The 21905-nt window shown below is 36.5% G+C and overlaps 1 protein-coding gene and 1 long non-coding RNA gene across 2 annotated transcripts; one reads left to right on the top strand and one right to left on the bottom strand.

The window, feature by feature from the left end:
* Positions 1-2142: 2142 nt before the first annotated feature.
* Positions 2143-2889, bottom strand: LOC127122757 (uncharacterized). Its single transcript, XM_051053045.1, has one exon. The coding sequence runs from the start codon at positions 2887-2889 to the stop codon at positions 2143-2145; it is 747 nt and encodes a 248-aa protein (XP_050909002.1).
* An 8960-nt stretch (positions 2890-11849) lies between these two features.
* LOC127119036 (uncharacterized) lies at positions 11850-13688 on the top strand. The gene is made up of 2 exons (XR_007802560.1): positions 11850-12348; positions 13335-13688. It is a non-coding gene; the product is annotated as an uncharacterized LOC127119036 (long non-coding RNA).
* Positions 13689-21905: the final 8217 nt, after the last annotated feature.

Here is a 21905-nt window from a genome sequence, read left to right as displayed (position 1 = left end):
TGACTTGAGGAGCCCTACCTTACACAATACACTTAAGAGAAACAAGACATATTTTTTGTTATTTTTATTAGTGGTTAGATAAGCAATGAATCAAATAAACACAATGGTAAACAAATAGGTCCTTGGTGATCCCTGCAAGAAGCAAACCCAAAGATGAATAGGGGAGGACCAAGATGTCACCTTGCTTGTATGAAAAAGATGCAATTGAGATGTGGGATCTTAGGGTTAAAAATTAGGGTATGATAGCAGGTCTACTTCTCTGATGACGGACCTTTGAGAACCGTCGAAAGATCTGACGATTAATGTGTTGGGTTTCATAAAAAATCCCTTTATAGTAAGATTGGTGAGGGAATTCTTCGAGAGAATGTTCAAGGAACACCCAGTGTCTACTAGTACTCTGGATAATACATATGATAAAGATATGGAAAGCTTTTTTATTACACTTGCCTTCTGGAGGCAATTTATTGTCACAGAATCCCAAACATCCACTCGCTACGATTTAGCTATGACCCCCTCAAACTGGTTGACAGTAATTTCTTGGAGTACTTAGGCCGCATTGAAAAACTTAATCAAGGCTTCTATGTGAGCCTCAGAGCATAACATCAATGATAGAATATAAATCTTGGAAGGAGTCTAGTTGAGTTGGTTGATCACCTTATAATCACTTCATTTAATTATGTGAAGGAACTCATCTACATCATCGGAAGTGGACTTGCCTTGAGGAAGGGCTTTCCCCTGCTCAGGGTTGGCAGCTTGTTTTCCCTTATTCTTGGAAGCGGTCCCAAGATCTTCTTTCTCAGGGGGTGGCGGTGCTGATGCAAAGATACGTCCACTTCTGGTCATACCACCAGTTCTCGTGATGTTACTAGCAGGCTCTTGAACTTCAAAAGGTTTTTCTTCTTGTTTCTGCCCATAAAGGTACGTCGTAGAACCATAGTTCCAAGGGATAGATTTTGTACTTTCGTACAGAAATGGGGATGGTATTGTGATTACCAATAGAGTCACTAAAGCGTTTGTAACAGGTATCTGTATAGGATAATAAGGGATCTCCAAGGTAGAGACATCCTCGACAGTTGGGATTTGTTCTACCGAGAATGTACCTTGGTATATCAGCAGTTGAATACCTTTCTTCACCTCCCCACAACCTTTTGGGTTATTAAGACATTGTGCATGATCAACCGTGCAACTAGGGAGCATGTTCTTCAACAACAATTGTTCCTTCACCATAAGCAGAGGAGTCCTTAATATATCAACCTTCGATAATAGGTTGTGTTCAGTAGACTTTTCAATCATATTGACAGGATGACCAGTATATGGCAACATCAAGTTGCTATTAACATTGGGACATGCAGGTGCAAATGAGATAGCCTTAGAGTCAAGGAGATCTATGACCTTATACCGGAAGGCCTTGTAGTTTTCAATGGTATGATCGGGTGCCCCAGTGTGGAACTCGCAATGTGCATTGACATCATAACCGGGTGGAAGTAGCATTGGGGGATGTTTGTCTTCCCTCAATCTGATTAAAGAACTATTCAGTAAGTGGTTCAACAACTGGATACAAGTCATGGGAAGAGGATCTAGCTTCCTTTCATGTCTTATTGGACGTTGTTGACGTTGTGGATAATTATTCTATCGAGGAACATAAGGTTATTGGTATTGAGCGAGAGTCTGATATTGCAACTGCTGTTAACTAGCAGAGATGGCATATGTTTGTTGTTGGTAATTATTAGGAGTTACCTCAACAACCTTATAGTATGGGGTTTGGTAAGATTTACCCTTCTCCTTCGATGTGGAAGCAATTTTAACTTCCCTTTCTTTCTTTTTAGCAAAGCCATTCTAAGGCTTCTTGGCTCTATTTGATGCACCAGCAGAACCTTGGATTTTCCCACTTTTCAAGCAATTCTCTATCCACTCTCCAGCAACCAGATCAGACAAACCAGATGAAGCACTCTCTATTATCCTATTTAGATAGGGTCCTTGTAGCGTGCTTATGAACATGTCTACAAGTTCTTTCTCCAGGAGTGGGTGTTGGACTCTGGCAACTAAGTCCCTCCAACGTTGGGCATACTCCTTAAAAGACTCTTCAGATTTTTGAGTCAGACTCTGGAGTCGTGTCTTGTTTGGAGCCATGTCAGTGTTATATTAATATTGTTTCAGGAAAGCTTCATCCAACCCTCTCCAGGTGTGCACATGCATACGCTCAAGTTGCATGTACCATTCCAACAAGGCTCCGCTGAGGCTATCCTGATAGAAGTGCATTGACAACTTCTTATCATCGGAGTAGGCTGCCATCTTCCTACAGAAGGATCTGATGTGAGTTTTAGGATAAGTAATCCCTTTGTACTTTTCGAACCTAGGGACCTTGAACTTAGTTGGGATCTTCACTCCAGGGACCAGACACATGTCTGCAGCATCCAGGCCAAAGGTACTAGGACCTTCTATTTCTTTGAACCTTTCTTCCATGAGATGAAGTTTCATGTCAATGTCAGTAGGAGAAGGCTTGTAGGCATCATACATTGACTGAGCCTTGGGCATGAAGAAGGTTTCGTTGTGGTCATCCACGTCAGCTTGGGATCCTCCTTGAGAAGAGATGTGGAAAGTGTTAGCAGTATTCCGATTGATGGGTATACCTTCAGGTGGAGGCTGGGAAACAACAGGGACACCATTTCCCACAGCAGGATTCACAATTGGATCAACAACAGTGGCCCTCTGGTTGGTCTGAAGGTTCTCTTCTTGTCCTCTAGCCACATTTTGGATGACTTCCATAAGTTGACCAATTTGAGCTCTCATGTGGGTCATTTCTTCCTTCAATGCATCTTGGTTTTGTTCGAGTTGGTCCATGATGATCTTTTGATTTGCTCTTGCGTTGTAGGAATGCCAAGAAGTCATCTTGGCGACGGTAAGTTCTGAACAGAAGGCCAAGGCAACTCTAAGATCATATGGTTTTAACAAGAAATGCATGTGTGAGACCCTAAATTTTGCCCAGCCTAAAGGCATTCATTTACATTTCAAACATTTGTATTTATCAATTTTCATCCACTCATTGATCTTCATTCATAAGCATTCATATTCATAAATTATTCCATTTTTTAATTTCATTTTAAGGGCATTTATTTAATTTTCATTAGAATATTTTTTTTCTATTTACCAATTCACATAAAAAATAAGATCTTCATTTACCATGTCATTCATACATTTGTTTTTGCATTACATTTAGTGCTTGTAGGTTTAGAGATATTTGTCACGAAAGATTTAACTTTAATTATTTAGAGTTATATCTTTGCATTCTCAAAAATTAGGTTCTTTTTTGTTTGCCTTGGTATTATTTTTAAATTTCTAGGAAGAAAGTTTTTTATGTTATGTTTAAATAAGTATTGACAAATTAATTTTTGTTTCACAAATTAAAATATGAATTTAAAAAAAATGATAATGATAATTTTTTTTTTGTTTTACAATTTGTTTTACAATTTATTTTACATTTTGTTTAATAATTTGTTTCACAATTTTAATTTGGTTTTATAATTTATTCATTTCATTTGAATTTATTTGAATATTTTGTAACATTTATAATTAGATTATTTTTATATTATTTTATTTAAAAAAATTAAAAAAATAGTTTTTATGTTACGTTTTGTCTACATCATAAATAAAACCAGCATAACAAAAAGGATTTCAAAAATATGATAAAGTTGTACATTTTTTTACAGTAATATTGTACAATCTTTTTTTCTTTCTTTTGTTTGTTTGCCGGAGACCAAGGGGAATCTTCTGTCCTCCTTCTGATTTTTGAGCTGAAATTTGTCCTATACAAACAGTGATAGCAGAACAGCAGGTTATCATGTTTACAAGAAACAAACACCAATAAAAAGAGTCAAATTGAAAAGGATGAAGTGCAGATTGTTAACAAATATCAGTAATAGCAGAACTTATACCAAATCAACAAAAAGGGTTTGTCTCTTGGAAAGGTTGTTCAGGTGCATCAGTTTATGCATCAAACACATAACATCAAACCTTAGAAATTCTAACATGAATACAGGAATTGACAGAAGGAAAAAGGGACATTTTTTTGAAACTTTGAAAGAACTTCCTGAAAAAGTCATCGACCAAATTTTTTCAACAATCCCCAATAACTCATACCAGTTTATACCAATAACAGTAGTATTCAAAAACCAACTATTCCAACAATCCAACAACAGTAATAGCGCACATAGTAGAAAACAAAAAAAGCAGCGAGAAAAAAATATATCGGTTCTTTTTTAGACAGCAGAACAAAAAAGGAATTCACAACCATAGAATCCCCAAAACCTAAACCTTCATCCTCCTTATTCAAATCCGTAGCAAATCATACAGACAAGCATACAACAAAATTTCTAGCAGAGAAATAAAAACCAATCACCATCCGCCTTCGTGGATTCGTATTCGCCGCTGCTGATTCCGTGAGGAGACGATTTCCCAGTTACAAAGAGTTGGCGACGTCGTTGAAACAAAGAAGATAAATCATATGCCATTGTTGGAGTTTCAGGTTCACAAGTTCTGAGATTTTCGTTTAGAAGGAGACATTCATAAAGAGGGTGGCGGTTTCTTTTAGATTTAGGGTTTCCAACGTGTTACTATTACCAGTTGGGGTTGGGTCAGGTCCGACCCGCCTCTAAACCATATCCATTTTTTATGTGGGCCTCTTATCCTCCCACCCCCAGCCCAAACTTTTATTTTTTTAAATTTGTTTTTTATAGTTTTAAATATGTACATGCGGATGTATCTAACTTCCAACCAACTAGTCCTGGCCTAGTGGTTGAGACTTCTCCTGTCTCCCACCAAGTCCTTAGTTCGATTCCTGCCTTGATTACTTTCTTTTTGTCCTCATTTAATTTTATTTCTTGTAGATTCATATTTCTTTATTTTTCCTTCTTTTGTGATTATTTAATTTAGATTAATCATTTTTTTATCTCCATTTAGTTCAAATTATTCCAAAACTCTATTTTTTATTATTTTTCTATTTTCGTTTTTCTTAGGCGTCAAAATGAAACTTATATTTTTATTCATCTATTTATTTATTATTTATAATCAACATATTTTGGTCTCCTCCACATAAAGCCTTTTTAAAAACTGCCATTCGATTTTTTTGTTTAAACTCATGCTTCGGTTATTTTAATCTCAAACCTTCACCTTAACCCTTTTTTATTACTATTATTTTTTAATCTCTTTCGTAATGAGATGTGAAGAAAAAGATTACCTTGGATGGAATATCCAGTCGTAATCCCGAATATTAGGCCCAAGTTGTAAGAGCTTGTAAGCCATATGTATTTGTCTTCACTTCAAACCATTCTCAACACAAATCACTTCAAATCATTTTCATAACTAAATCTGAAGAAAAAAATTACCTGGATGAAATATCCAGTCGTAATTCCGAATATTAGGCCAAAGTTGTAAGAGCTTGTAAGCCCTATGTATTCGTCTTCTCTTCAAAATGCTCCAATATTCAAATCATTTTCATAAGTGAATCTGAAGAAAAAGATTACCCTGGATGGAATATCCAGTCGTAATCCTGAATATTAGGCCCAAGTTATAACAACTTGTAAGCCATATGTATTCGTCTTCTCTTCAAAATATTTGTAAGTATTCAAACGTCTATTCTCAATAAAATTGAAAGAAAAAGATTACCTGGGTGAAAGGTCCAGACGTAGTCCCGAGTATTAGACCCAAGTTGTAAGAGTTTGCAAGTCATAAATATTCGTCTTTCAAGTCCAAAAATATATCATACCAATCAAACTCTTTTCTTCCCCGTCATGCGGTCTTTAAAGCCTTTTCATAAACGAAAGACATCTTGTCTTAAGGTGATGTAAAGCAATGCTTCGGCCATAACTGTTGAGTTGAGATAAGTGACATTTTTTCGAATGTTGATTTGTAAATCCATTCGATGTATGGTATACGTCCGCTCCTCATCTGTTTTGGTTAAAACAATGTTTTCATTGATTAATACAATGTAGCTTTCGCTAAAATCGACCAACAAACAAATATTTTTCTACCCAAAACTACGTAAACCTTGAATTCTCTATTGCACCCGGAGATACGTAAGAGCAGGATTTGTAAATTTTGTCAGGCCCATTAATAAAAAACTTAGGTTTAGTCCCCTTCGTTGCAAAATCCAAAAACATTCTTCTCTCTTATGTTCTTTCTTTCCTACCTAATAACTCGATAGGCCTAACATTTCAAACTAACACTAATACGCACAACTAACCTAATGGTTCCCGTTGAGTACAACGGGTGTGAGGGGTGCTAATACCTTCCCCTTGCGTAATCGACTCCCAAACCTTGATATTGGTTGCGACGACCATAATCATCGTCGTTCTTTCTTGGGTTTTATCGATATTTCCCCTTTCCTTTTTAGGAATAAATAAAGTTCGGTGGTGACTCTGTTCAGTCCATCTTGCGAGCGTCCGATTGCGCTTCGCTAGGTCGTATTCTCATTTTTCGAGGTGTGACAGTATGAAGATGCGTGATTGATGCATGATTTATGCTTATTTTTTGTTTTTATTCTCGGGGAAACCTTATATGATTCATAATGTAACAAAAATCATTATAAAATGGCAGATAAAGTAAGAACACCAGATTCAAAACAAGTCAAGCTTTTTATTCAAGATTTGAAAATTACAATTACTAGGGAGGTAGTACAGTAATTCAAAAACATGAAAAGGAAGACAACAAATCCATGATCAGATAACACGCTTCGCCTTTCACTCTTTCAACACTTTTAATTCAACCTTAAACCTCTTCATCATGTGTTTATAGAGGTAGATGGTCTGAAGTATCGAGTGTGGAGTAGTGCTCTCGTCAGCATCCTCCAAAGAATCCTCGAATTTCCAAGGAACATCCTTGGTCAACTCATTGTAGAACCTCACTAAGCAGTCGTACTTGGCGCAGTACGTGGCGGTAACAGGTTGTAATAAGTCAATGGACTTAGCGTAGGTGTCCAGAATACCGTTCAAATAGGATTTATCGTCAAGCCATCACGTGCTTTCTCTCTTCAGGGCCTTAAACCTCTCTTTCAAGTGCTCAGCACTCGGAGTAGCAAGTTCGGCTTTTTGGAACTTATCCCTCCAAGCCGGAGGGGTGACATAGGAAGCTCGCACTACTTCTTCCTTGAGACGACGCTCTACCTCAGTTCTGGATTGTCATCATTAAGAGAATGCTTGAGGTTCTTAATATCCATGTCGGATTCATCCCTCAAGGATTTCTTTTCCTTAACAGCTATCTCAAACCAACGGTGGTTATCCCCACGTTCTTTTTCTGTCTGTTTTAACTGTTTACGAAGAGAAGCTAACCCCATATCAGCTTGAGCCAAATTGTCTTAGTACTTCACCTTAAGGCCTTCCTCAATTTTGGCACTCTTTAGGCTTTCGATCAAGAGTTCAGCATCTTGAGCCTAGTGTTGTCTCTATCTAATGCATGGAGCTTAGATCGCAAGTCTTCATTTTCTTTTGTCAATTGTGCGACTGTAGCCCTTAATGCATCTATTTCTTCCTTAGAAGCATAAACATGTTCTAGCACTGGCGGAGGGACCGAAACTTCAGCACTGTAAGGTAGCTTGATCTCTTTCACCCTTTGTACCTCCCACTAGAGATATGATTCTTTTGCTCGGCTGTCACATTTACCAAGATCTTTTCCGTTGTGGTGAATTTAAGCCCAAGCTCTTTTGATCTTCTGTAGTAAATATGGGTTTTCTGATCCCAAACCTTATAATAATAAATCCTTTAATGATTCAAATTTAGGTTATGTCTCTATTATATATCCCAATTGTCTCAAGGCCAATGAAGGGTTGTAGTTGATACAACCTAAAGGACCTATGAGATGAACATTTGGGAAGTCTCTACAACTAGTGATGACTTGTTCTATTTTCTAAATGGGAAGATACCATATCATGGCATCGGCAGTGAGAGAGCCAGTTTTTGAGACCACCTCAAGTCTTTCAGAAATTCTACCCATGGCCCTTTTTGAGGCATGTGGGATAGAAGCCAGGAGTATAAAATAGATGCACATCTCAAGACCACACCTTTCTTCTTTTCATGTCTAGTTTGTAGATAGTGATACACATTAGCCACTAGAGCAGGGACTGGATTCCCGGATACGAACACACCAATGATATAAGTGTCTATATAGTCATCATCATTAGAGAAATATAACCCCATAGATTAAGAGATCCAGGACAACACTAAAGGGTAGCCTTTTCCCTTATTTATCTAAGGCCCAAGCCTTCTCTTCTAGGAACTTTCTAGAGAACCCCATGGGTCATATACCAAGAGTTACCTATGCGGTTGTTAGATGCAATGCTTCGGCTACTGATTCTGATGTTAACTATTCACCCAAACTTGTAAAAGGAGGATGACTTTTCACATACCAGCCCAATAATCTTTCATATTCTTCAATTGTTGGGACCAATTGAAAATCTTTGAAAGTGAAGCATCAGAGTGGAGGGTCATAGTATTGAGATAGGGCTACCAAAGTAGACACATCCACATAGGTAGTTAGGAGATTCAGTATCTGGTTGTATCTACTGACGAAGTTATTTCTCTTGCATTGAGTGGTCTTGCTACTGAGAGCTAAGAGATTGTCTACCCTCAGAAGCTTGAACTTGAGCGAAAGCGTATTCTTCCTATCTGAGCCCATCCTGGAATGTTGACTACACAGTGCAAACCTTTAGGATCCTTGAGCATAAGGCCCATTTATATGCAACGCAAATGTTATGAATGCTTATGATACAAGAGAAAAGGATCATAGTGGATTCAAGGTATGTTGGAAGCTAAGTTTCCCTGCAAGAAACCCATATTCATTTACAAGGTGAGTACTAAGACTTCTGAAGACACTTAGAGTGATGGGTATTTAGGCAAAAATGTCGTTATCACCATAAGATAGCTTGTGAGTCAATAATACTTTTGGGATGATCTCGTCTAAGTGTAGTTGCCTTCAACTTCAAAAGCCATGGGTTGTATAAAGGTCCTCGGAGTCATGGACTCTCTTTGGAAGAATGGTTCTAAGTGCAAACGTGACTTACGTGCCAGAGAAAATCCTAAAAGAGTTTATTCCAAGTGGGATCTCTGTACCTTCCCCCAAGATAACTATGTCTGACAGGTTAATGCGAAGAGCCCTCATAACTTAGGTAAGCTCTCTAAGTTTGTGTATTGCGCTTCTCGCGCCATAAAATCTATCCCACAAGATCATAACAAATATATATATATATATATATATATATATATATATATATATATATATATATATATATATATATATATATATATATATATATATATATATATATATATATATATATATATATATATATATATATATATATATATATATATATATATATATATATATATATATATATATATATATATATATATATATAACAGGAATAAATAAAGAGAAAGTGGTACAAAAATAAGCATCTAATATAAAAGGATATAGGAAAGCTAGGCTTGACTTGCTTTGGGAAACTCCATACATCTCCAGCAGAGTCGGAAGTTTTCGCGCAGCAAATAATACAGAGTCGCCACCGAATTTTATTTATTCTAAAGGCAAGGGGAAATAACGATAAAACCCAAAGAGAATGATCTTCGCAACCAAGATCGGATTCGAAAGTCGGTTATGCAAAGGGAAGGTATTAGTATCCATCACATCCATCGTACTAGATGGGAACCACTATACCTGTATCAGTGCATATGGATGTTGTTTATTTGATATGCCTGCTATCGATAAAATGAGATGAATAAGAATAAGATGAGAAGATAAAATAAGTTTTAAATTATATGCTCGCCAAAAATTTGAACCCTTTTGCCTACGTGTCCTCATATGTCCAATGAGGAAATTAGAGCTCTGTAGTTCCGCTCATAAACATAGTATTTGTTTGGTTGTTTCTATGAGCAGTGTTGACGTTCACATACTAATGTTCACTTGCTTGTATGCTCGAGCATGGCAGTGTTAAGTGTTTGTTTGTTTGTGGTAGAATGGAAGCGCTTGGATCATATTCTAGCAATTAAACATTACTTTCGCACACTTGGAGGCTTAAGCTTCGTTCACGGTAGACCAGAAGTAACATGCCCTTTTTGAAAAGGTTTGAAAGATGCCCTAAGGCAGAAAATTGATTTGATTGGTTGGGTTGATTTTAGCACGGAGACAAGCATCATACCCTTGGCTAGATATGGTCAATAGTCCAAACACTTGGGAGTTGAGAGGACAATGTTATCCTAACCATTCTTTTTCATCTAAAAGAGATTTGAATTATAAAGGAGTTTACTTAGTCTAATCATTGGTACTTAGAGGGAGACAAGTATCTGACCCTTGACTAAGTACGACCAACAATCAGAATACTCGAGAGTCGAGAGGACAATGGCATCCTAACCACCATTTTCTCCCTCATAGCACCTAGATTGAACTTGTTTTATCATTAGATTTTTTGAGGAGGAGAAAGTAAAGTGTCGGGTCCCCAAGCTAGGTACGACCGACAACCCGAGTACTTGAATGTTATGTACAAGCACATACACCCCATTTTTGTGTTCCAGTTTGTTGAGAAATTGTCTTGAATAAGGCATTTTATGTTGGATCAAGCGTTTTAGATTTATCATGAAAAAGTGTGTGTGAATAATGGAGGTAGAGATAGAATGAGATAGATTGAGAATGGATAAGAGACGTTGGATCAAGCACTTGCTTTGCTATTAAGTGAGTTTGATTTTGAAACACTTGACGTTTGGATCAAGTATGCCTTTTCTTTTTAAAAGGTTTTTTTTATCATTTTGTTTTATATTTTTAGTTAGAATGCATTATAAGCTATAAAAGAAAATAAACCTAAGTTATTACACTTGTATGGGATGGGGGCACATATGACCCATAATGGGGGATGGAACTATATAATATAAAGGGGGGTATGTAGATTAAACAAGTTACAAACCAAGCATCAAGCCTAAAACAATCAAGTGGCATGGTGTCCTCAAAAAATACATGGCAAAAAATGAATGGTCAAAGATCATGAGGAATTGGATCCAACTTGATGTCTCAATTTTCATGTAAAGACACAAACATATGTAATTAGTATGCATTAAAAGAAATGAATTAAATGGACATGTTAAGTGGCAAATGCTAATTCAAATAGACATGGATCATGGATTACTAAATGATGATTATACATAAGATCATGGAAAATCATATGGGTATACACAAGACATACATCACCTAAATTGAAATGACATTTTCAATTTATTCAACATATTCACAATCTAATGACAAATTAAATGGAATTAACCTAAGGTTCAAGAATCATCTAAACATGACATACATGAATCAAGTTAGCAAAATGAAATTAACATGGATTATTAAACCAAACCAAATTCGAACCATACCTAAACATGCTCATGGTAATTGAATCATTTATTTCAAGGTGTTTTTTCATGCAATTAAAAAATTCAATGTGATTAAAGAAAACAATTAAACCTATCGTATTTAATCACTAACCTAATCATATTAACATGAAAATTAATTAACAATTAAACATACATTTTATTTATAATATCATGGTAAAAAAACCATTAACATTGAGATGATATCATGAATTAAAAAAATTAAGAAAAAAATGTGAAGAAAATATGGCAAAGCAAAATAAAAAGTGAAATGGGCCAGGGGGTTAATGTTGGAATTGGGTGTAAAAAGTGAATTTTTCACAGGCCCACATGAGAGGCCCATTCTCATATTCAGTGATTGGGCATGGGCGTGTATGAGAAATGTAGGTGATGGTTCAGTAAAACAAGGTTAGGCTTGGGGCGGAGGGCGCAATTCCTTTTTTTGAGTGGGCAGGGGGTACACTTAGTAGATCTAGGATGTAAAAACAAATTATATGGGCCCATGGGATGGAGGGCCCAAGATCATATTCATGAAGGGGATGGAATCCAATTCAACTCAAACTAACATGTTTCAGAAAGATAAATTCACCTTCAAGCACTAGTGGCCGGAATCTTCCACCTCAATCGCGTCGGAATTGCCTCCGGTAGCGGCGGAGAGCCAATCACCATAAATCATACACCAAAACCCTCGTCTCAGTCCGTTCTACAAGAATCCGACATCAGTTTAACCTAGTTCTAACCAAAATCCCTAAATCAAGCTAAATAGTTCATGAACCCTAATCTAAAGAACTTAAATTAAATCACTCTCAAGGGGAACCAAAGTCCAAATGGTTAGGGCTTTGATTCCCTTAACCTTGTCCTACATGTTGGTGAATAAAATGAAGTGAGATAGATCAAGAATCGGACCTACCTACCAGAGAAGACAATGCTAACAATGAAGACGACAAAGAAGTCTAAGGTAAGTGCTTTACTCTGAGCTTCTTCTCCTTCGTGTTCTACCTCTTCTTCTACCTTTCTGAGTTATTGGTGTTGTTTAATTGAGAGTGAGTGATGAGAGAAGTCGGGGGTGAGGCTTTCAGAGATTGAGAGTTGCAAGGTTTGAGGGATTTTTGTGAGTGAATGGTGAACAAAATTCAAGAGTGATTTTTGTGATGATTTTGAAGAAGAAGAAAATGATTAGAATGATGATGCTTTTATAGAAGCAGGAGGATTAACAGAGATTCACTCTGTTGAATTGAATCAGAGGAAAATGATTATGAATTTTGACACCGTTAGTTATTGGAAGATGTGAGAATCAGTTAGAGAGTCTAAGGAAGAGTGAAATTTGTTGGCTCCAGAAGTTAGTTAAAAATTGATGAGTTTGGTTAGGTTCAATCTAAATCAGTAGGAGTTTTATTTCTGTTAGGTCTAAAATGTTGAGCAGTTAGTTGGATGACATTGAATTTCCTGTTAAATTTTAGGTATTCAAATTCTACATTTCCATGAGTGAATTCCTGCTATTGATTTCCTATTATTGCAGTTAGTGTTTCAGCTCATTTAATGGTTGAATGTTAGTTTCGAGTATGGTTAATTTTTAGGTAATGTGTATGATAAGATGTGGTTTGATGATTGTTGGACTCTTAGGAAAATCTTTTGTTGATATGTGAATTTGGTTCAGCTGCTATGAATGCTATGTTAATATGTGGTAATGACTAGCTACATATGAGTTTGTGAATTAGCTATTAGTATGGTGTGTTGAATGTGATTGTATGTATGTTATTGGTTTTTACATTGCAAAATGTGTGTTAGGTTATGTTGGTTCTGAATTGATGGTTTTTTGTTGGAACGTTCATGATTGAGTATTGCCCATGACTACATGCAGTTTTGTTATGATGTAGGGTCAGTATGTAAAGTTTGGCTAGGTAAATGCATAATGGTTGTTGTGTTGGTTTTGTTGCATTGCAGGTCTTGGACTGATGTAGATTGGTTTGTGAGTTGTATCTAAGATGACTTTCATTTGAGAATCCTTGGCTTATGGGCAAATTCCAAACATGAGGAGCTTTGAAGATTCCAACCAAAAGATGATTTGTGGACAAGTAAAAATATGGATTAAGGGTTAGGATAGTCACCCATAGGTGAGTTGACTTTGGTTAGCTGGTTGACCAAAAAGTCAACAGTTGACCAAAAGTCAACTAAAAAAATGTCTTTTTTATATGGTTTGATTTTATGTAAGAACATGGTGATGTGTTTGATGAAATGACAATTTGTAATGCAATAACTTTGATAATGCAATGAATTATTTTTATTTTGAAATGAAAATGGATTATAAAATGGATTATAAATGAATAATGAATGATAATCTTGCATATGAACATGGACTTGCCATTGAAATGGAATTTGAATAGTGAAATGGAATTTATACAATGAAATGGAATTTGGATTAGAATAGGACACCTTTGAATCAAGCAAAATGAGCCATGGACATGAATGAAAAAGACTTAATCCACATGCCATGACCAAATATTCAAAGTCTTGAATGAAGTTCTATGCCTTAGGAAGAACATGAATCAAATGAATTAAACCATGCCATCCTAATGAATTTGAACCAAAGCCCATAGGATACCCTAAAATGCACCTTGTGGTTGATGCAACTTGAATCATGAATGAATGGATTTGAATTGAATTAAAATGAATGATGCATTGAAATAAACTTGAATTAAATAAACAAACTTTGGTATTAAAAATGGAATGAATTTTATGAAAAATGGAATTGAATGAACCATCCTAAACCTCTTGAAATTAACCCTTGTATGGATGATGGAGTGAATGATGAATGATAAGACTTAGATGAATCACATTAGCATTGACCAATGAACAACAACTATGAATGAACCATGCACTAGAAGTGACCAGATGAAATGAACGTAAGGAATTGAATCAAGTGGGAGTTGTGATGCCATGGAAATGGACTTGCCCCAATGAGCATAAACAAGCAAAAGTTGAACATGTAAGGCCATGAAGTGAAAACTAAAAAAAACAAAGGAACCTTCATAATAGACCATGAACAAGTGGGTTTTGAATGGATCTGAACCATACAAGTGAAGCATACACCAATGGAATTAGGGTTTATAGGGCCATGATAATGGGCTTTGGATCAACAGGTGCCACTAAGCAATGTATAGGCATGAAGTGACTTGTAATGAACTTAGTCCCACCAATGAACTTCATAGTGAACCAAGAACCAATGGGCTTGCATTAAACTTGACCTAGCAGATGGATCATGCTCCCATGAATGATAGCCATAATTAGGGTTTGAGTTGACCATCAACAAGTGGAAACCCCAAACTAGGGTTTTGCTTCACTAAGAAGCCACCATTGAATCTTCAATTCCAAGCACACAGACAAGAGTCGAAAGATATCACCAATTAGGGTATTCGTTGACTGAGCAACCTCAAGTTGCTAAGAAACCTCGGTTTTCACTAGGTACAAGCACAAGGCTTTGAATCCAAGATACTTGTTCTCTTGTATTGAACCATGCATATGCAAATGATATGATTGACCATGAAGATATGCACATGATTAGGGTTAGTGACCTAGATGGTCATTGTGAAGGGTATGGTGAATTTTGGGTATGACAGACTCTTTATTCTTTCTCCTTCCTATGTTCTCTCCAGGTTACGCCTCTTCCGCTCTTTCTCCCAAGATTTTCACATACTGTGAAAACTTTCCCACAACAACTTATCTATTTATTCACCTTAATTTAACTCATTCTCCTTCCCCCCCCCCCCCCCCCAATTCTCCTCACACCTCTAATTTTACTATTTTTTATTTTATTTTAATTCTATATTATCTATATTTATATTAATTAAATTAAATTATTATTCAAATTCAATTATTTCCTTATCTCTCATTGCATCCTCAACTCTTATTTAATTTTGTTGGTGTAAGCCCTAGAGGCCGATACTTTTGGTACTTGTATCGAATTATTTATTAATAATAAAAGGTTTTTTTCTTTATTATGTTCGTTTAATAAAGTCCCTAGAATAGCTAGTCCCTTTAATGTATCAAGTGTGACTTAATCATGAGATCCCATTAAACATAAGGACATTATTCTTAAAGTATCTATAGTCGAGCTTTCTTGTGAAATGGGATAACATTAAAGCATTAAGACTATTATGTATATAGACTGATGATCACATCTCATGGATCATGGATAAGGAGTTATCAAGTCTTAAACATAGGTATGAATATTAAGAGTAATATTTATACTGAATTGACCCGCTATGAGAATACTATATAGAATGTTATGCAAAGTGTCATAAATTATTCTTATGGTGATAATGGTGTATACCACCCTTCGATCTGAAACCACTATGGACCCTAGATGTAGAGTCGAGTGCTTTATTGCTGATCAAACATTGTCCGTAACTGGATGACCATAAAGACAGTTGATGGGTACTCCACGAAGCATGTTGAGGGACATGACTGACCTAGATGGAATTTTCCCATCCTACATAACAGGATAAATGTCTACGGGCCCAATATTGAATTGGACAAGGATGACACGGTCTATGCCTTGTGTTCAATATAGACATAAGGGCAAAAGGGTAATTGTACACATAAGTATTATCACAAAATGATTTGTCAGATCACATGAAATTTTCGTGTCTTGGGTAGTAGTGATGTGTTGCTAGATACCGCTCACTATTTATTAAGTAAAATATGTGATTTAATATAATTACCAATGTCGCGAGAACCTACAGGGTCACACAAAAAAAGACGGATTGATGAGAGATAGAGTAAAAAAGGAACACCGTAAGGTACGGTGCACTTAAGTGAACTGTAGAACATCGTAAGGTACGGTGCACTTAAGAAGAATACGAAATATGGTAAGGTACCACGCACTTAAGTGATTTTGGTATATCATATGGGCCACATACACTTAAGTGGGATTTTTAGCTTGCAGGCCACACAAGTGGTTCTATAAATAAAACCCTTGTGCATAAGCATTGGATTAGATAAAATTTCACTTCTCTCTCTCTCACTCAAAGCCTTCATTCGTAGCATCTAGCACTGACACTAAAGGAATCTGTTTGTGTGGACTAAGTAGAGGCGTTGTCACCATTCAACGTTTGTGATCGTGCCTTAGATATGCATCAAAGGTTTCAATCTCCACAAGAGGTAATAATTATATCACTGGTCATGCCCATTCGTAAGGATACTAAAGGAGAAATTTTTTAAATTCCACTGTGTTTTGGATCGCTATTCTCCTTCAATGGTATTAGAGCCACTTACGAAACCATGCATCTGATAGTTGTTTATTTTCTGTATTTTTTGTAATAATACGATTAAAAGACAAAATGAATTAAAGAATAAACGAGTAATTAAATTTGGCATCATGTGTGTACGATTTGGATGATTGATGTTGACTATGCTTCTGAATCCGACGTTAGTATGGTGAAGCAACGATACATCGATTGTCCATAGGTTACACAATTGAGATCGACCAAGTTATATATATGATATAAGAAATTCTGATGCAAAATACGGTATATCTGATATATTGTTTGTCTTTCGTTCATTCAAACACTTAATGGTTGTTTTCCTTTGAGCGATCAATGGTCATTTGCTTCGGAATCTGACGAAAGTATGGTGAAGCAATGACGTGTTGATCAATCATACTGAATTAACAATCGAGGTGTGTTTGATGGTATGATATTGGGGCATTAAGGTTCATGACAGTACAAGGGTTGTGCTGTCAAAGAGTTATGTGATTAGGGTTGTGACTACGCAAGAGTTGTGCTTTAAAGTATCAAGTGTTGGTGCGAAAATTAATGTCGATTTCAAATGAATTGTTCATTAAAATTTTGCGTCAGGGCGCTGCCCCCTTGACCCCCGTCCGTGGAACGGTCAACGGAACCACCGCCCGCTGAACGGTCAGTGGAACCACCGCCCGCTGACCGGGTAGCAGAATCTCCGGCTAACTCTGCATAGTGTGATCAGTCGCCAAAATTTAATTTGGTTTATTTAATTAACAGAATTTAAATTAATAATAATAATAATAATGTGTTTATTATTATTTTCTTGTGGTGATCGGTTATGGCCTTAGTTTTCCTTTATTTTGTTTTGGGATTTTATAATACGACCTGCGTGTCGTACCACTCTTTTAATCTCTTAATGTAACTTATTTTCTCACCTTACTCCCTCGTATGTAAAATGAGTTTCTTTTATGTTATGTAATATTATGAAGAAAGAGAAGAATAAAATATCAAAGGAGGACAACCTTGAAGATCTTGCTTGGAGAAGCTTAGATCATTATTAGGTTAGCTTAGGTTCTCTCATTGGCTGGGGAGAACAATTGCGCTAGGGGTCATAACTGTTTCATTTTGTATGTATATTGATGCATGTGAATGCATGTTGATAGATGTGAGAGACGATTTATATGATAAATAAGCCAGTGAGATCAGAATAATTGCAAATTCCCTCAAATTAAATATTAAGTTTATAGTTTCCAAGGTTTAACACTCATCAAGACTTGTATCGAATAATGTAGGTTTCGCCTACGCGAGGTGCATGTTCTATATTAGTAAGGTGCGGTGGAATAATTGTAATATCCAATTGCTAAAACAACGGGTCAAACATAACTAAACAAACTATAATAAGATTATATACATTTAGAAGCAAGAGTTTGAAATGATCCATATGATGGATTGAAATAAGGAGTTATTTACCCAACTAAAATATTTGAGAGTTGTATTAGATACAATTGGAAGAAGTTCTTACCTAAATAACCTAGTTTTGTGTAATCCGCCTACGCGGACTTAAAACAAAGTGAAATGTGGATCTCGACCCACTAGAAAATCTTCCAACGGGATTTTCTGAATCAAATGGTGAGGGTCATTTATATTGAGTAAAATAGTGGGAGCATATTTAATTAAAGGCCTAGTTAAATATGTTATTTTAGTGATACTTATATTTTCATTATTTTTCATGTAGATTACCTAGACAACAAACACCTCTAACAACATTTTGCGATCAATCCTTGATAAGGAAAAATTGTTTAGGACAAATTTTCTAGACTGACACCGAAATTTGAGGATTGTCCTAAAACATGATAGAAAGCTTAATGTCTTGGAGAAACATGTTCCTGAAGAGGAACCTCCTAGTTACGCACCTAAGGAAGAAAAATATGATTATAAGAAGCATGTTGGTGATGCCAATGAAACTGCTTGCCTCATGCTAGCTACTATGAACTCAGAGTTGCAAAAGTAACATGAGAACATGGCAGCATTCGATATGATCGAACACCTGAAGATGCTCTATCAAGAGCAGGCAAGGCATGAAAGGTTTGAAGTTTCAAAATCCCTTTTTCAAGGCAAGTTAGCTGAGGGAGCCCCTGCAGGTCCTCATGTGCTCAAGATGATTGGGTATGTGGAGAACCTTGAGAGGTTGGGTTTTCCCCTCAGAAAGGAACTTGCGACTGATTTGATCTTGCAATCATTGCCATATAGCTTCAGTCAATTTGTCCTTAATTTCAATATGAATGATATGGACAAATCTCTTCCTGAACTACTAGCCATGTTAAGAACTGTTGAGCAGAATCTGAAGTCAAAAGGGGAGTCCATTCTGATGATCGAAATGGAAAGAGACAGAACAAAAGACCCACCAAGCAGGATGGTAAAGCGAAAGGCAAGGAAGTTTCCAAACCCAAACACACAGCTCCTAATTTGAAGCCTGGTGGAGGAATAGCAAAGGAAGGCACCTACTTCCATTGCGGTAAGACCGGACACTAGAAGAGAAACTACCCAAAGTACCTGGAAGATAAGAAGAATCGAGTAGAGACTTCAATATCAGCTATTTTTGTTATTGAAATTAATTTATCTACTTATGCATCATGGGTATTAGATACTGGATGTAGTTCTCAAATTTGTACCAATGTGCAGGGGCTAAAAAAGAGTAGAGATTTAGCAAAAGGTGAAGTTGACCTACGAGTTGGGAATGGAGCAAAGGTTGTTGATTTAGCCGTAGGAACTTCTGTATTGACTTTACCTAGCGGTTTAATAATTCAGTTAGAGAATTGTTATTATGTACCTGTAATTAGCAGGAATATTATTTTCGTTTCTTGTTTAGACAAGTTTGGTTTTTCATTTATAAAAAGAACAATTGTTGCTCCATTTATTTGAATGATATATTCTATGCTACTGCACAAATGAACGATGGACTATATGTCCTTGATCTTGAAATGCCTATTTATAACATTAATACTAAAAGGATGAAACCTAATGAGTTAAATCCAACTTACCTTTGGCATTGTCGATTAGGCCACGTAAATGAGAAACGCATTTCACAACTCCATAAAGATGGACTCTTAGACTCTTTTGATTATCAATCATATGAGACATGCATATCTTGTTTAATTGGAAAGATGACAAAGTCTCCATTCACAGGAAAAGGTGAAAGAGCTAATGATCTTTTGGCCCTCATACATACTGATGTATGTGGACCATTGAACATACCATCCAGAGGAGGTTTTCAGTACTTCGTCACATTTACTGATGATTTCAATAGATATGGTTATGTGTATTTAATGAAACACAAATCAGAGTCCTTTGAAAAGTTCAAGGAATCCAAGAATGAAGTACAAAACCAAATAGGTAAGAATGTTAAAACTCTTCGATCAGATCGAGGTGGTGAGTATTTAAGCATAGAGTTTGATGACTTTCTGAAAGAGTGTGGGATTCTATCCCAACTTACTCCTCCTGGAACACCCCAATGGAATGGTGAATCTGAGAGAAGAAATCGAACATTGTTAGACATGGTCCGATCCATGATGAGTCACATCGATCTTCCAAACTCCTTTTGGGGACATGCACTATTGACAACAGCTTACACACTTAATCGTCTTCCATCCAAAAAGGTTGAGAAGACACCATATGAGATATGGAGTGGTAAGAAACCACATATGTCTTACATGAAGATTTGGGGTTGCGAAGTTTATGTGAAACGACAAATCTCAACTAAGCTTGAGCCCAAATCTGACAAATGCTTATTTGTGGGGTATCCTAAAGAAACAAGAGGGTATTACTTCTACAATCCTTGTTAGGGAAAAGTGTTTGTCGCTCGAACTGGAGTTTTCCTAGAAAAGGATTTTATTTCCAAAGGAGTCAGTGGGAGGAAAGTAGAGCTTGAAGAAATTCAAGAATCACAAAGAATTGATACACCTATGGAGGAATTAGAGCAGGAAACACAAGTAGTTGTGGAAGAGCAACCTCCTCAAGTAGAACAAGACTTGCGTAGGTCAAGCTGGATATGTCACCTACCTGAGAGATATGGATATCTAATAACTGATCAAGGTGATGTGTTACTCATGGATCAAGATGAGCTTGTGACCTACCAAGAGGTCGTAACTGGTCCCGAGAATGAGAAGTGGCTAGAAGCCATGAAATATGAAATGGATTCCATGTACACAAACCAGGTTTGGACCTTGGTAGAGCCTCATGTAAGAGTTAACCCTATAGGATGCAAGTGGGTCTTCAAAAAGAAGACTGACATGGATGGTAAGGTACATACCTATAAGGCAAGACTGGTTGCAAAAGGATATAAACAAATTCATGGGGTTGACTATGATGAAACCTTTTAACCAGTTGCAATGCTTAAATCTGTTTGGATTTTACTTGCTATCGCTGCATATCATGATTATGAAATATGGAAGATGGATGTCAAAACTGATTTCCTTAATGGGAATCTTCTTGAGGATGTTTACATGACACAACCTGAAGGATATTACATACCAGAAGAAGCCCAAAAGATGTGTAAGTTACAAAGATCAATCTATGGATTAAAGCAAGCTTCCAGAAGCTTGAATCTTCGTTTTTATGAAACAGTAACACAATATGGATTCATCAAGAATGAAGATAAGCCTTGTGTCTACAAGAAGGTTAGTGGGAGCATAATCATCTTCCTGGTATTATATGTAGATGACATATTACTCATTGGAAACGATGTCCCTACCCTGCAACAAGTAAAGTATTGGTTGGGGAAATTCTTTTCTATGAAGGACCTAGGTGAAGCAGCCTATATATTAGGAATAAGGATCTATAAAGATAGATCACAAAAACTGCTTGGCCTAAGTCATAGTACATACATAGACAAAGTGCTAATACGCCTTAATATGCATGATTCCAAGAAAGAATTCATACCTACGCAACATGGCCTGTGTTTGTCAAAAACACAATCCCCTTCAACTAAGGAAGAAAGGGATCGCATGAATAAGATTCCATATGCATCTACAATAGGATCTATCATGTATGCCATGTTATGTACTCAACCAGATGTCTCGTATGCTTTAAATGCAACGAGTAGGTACTAATTTGATCCTGGTGATACTCATTAGGTAGTTGTCAAGAATATTCTTAAGTATTTGAGAAAGACTAAGGACTCGTTCTTGATATATGGAGGTCAGGAAGAGCTTATTGTAATTGGATACACCGATGCTAGCTTCCAGACAGATAAGGATGACTTTAGATCGCAATCTGG

The sequence above is a fragment of the Lathyrus oleraceus genome, chromosome 2 (assembly GCF_024323335.1).
Source record: "Lathyrus oleraceus cultivar Zhongwan6 chromosome 2, CAAS_Psat_ZW6_1.0, whole genome shotgun sequence".
NCBI classification, from domain to species: domain Eukaryota; kingdom Viridiplantae; phylum Streptophyta; class Magnoliopsida; order Fabales; family Fabaceae; genus Lathyrus; species Lathyrus oleraceus.
Note: the sequence above shows the minus strand (reverse complement) of the source record. Positions and strands in the feature narration are given on the sequence as shown.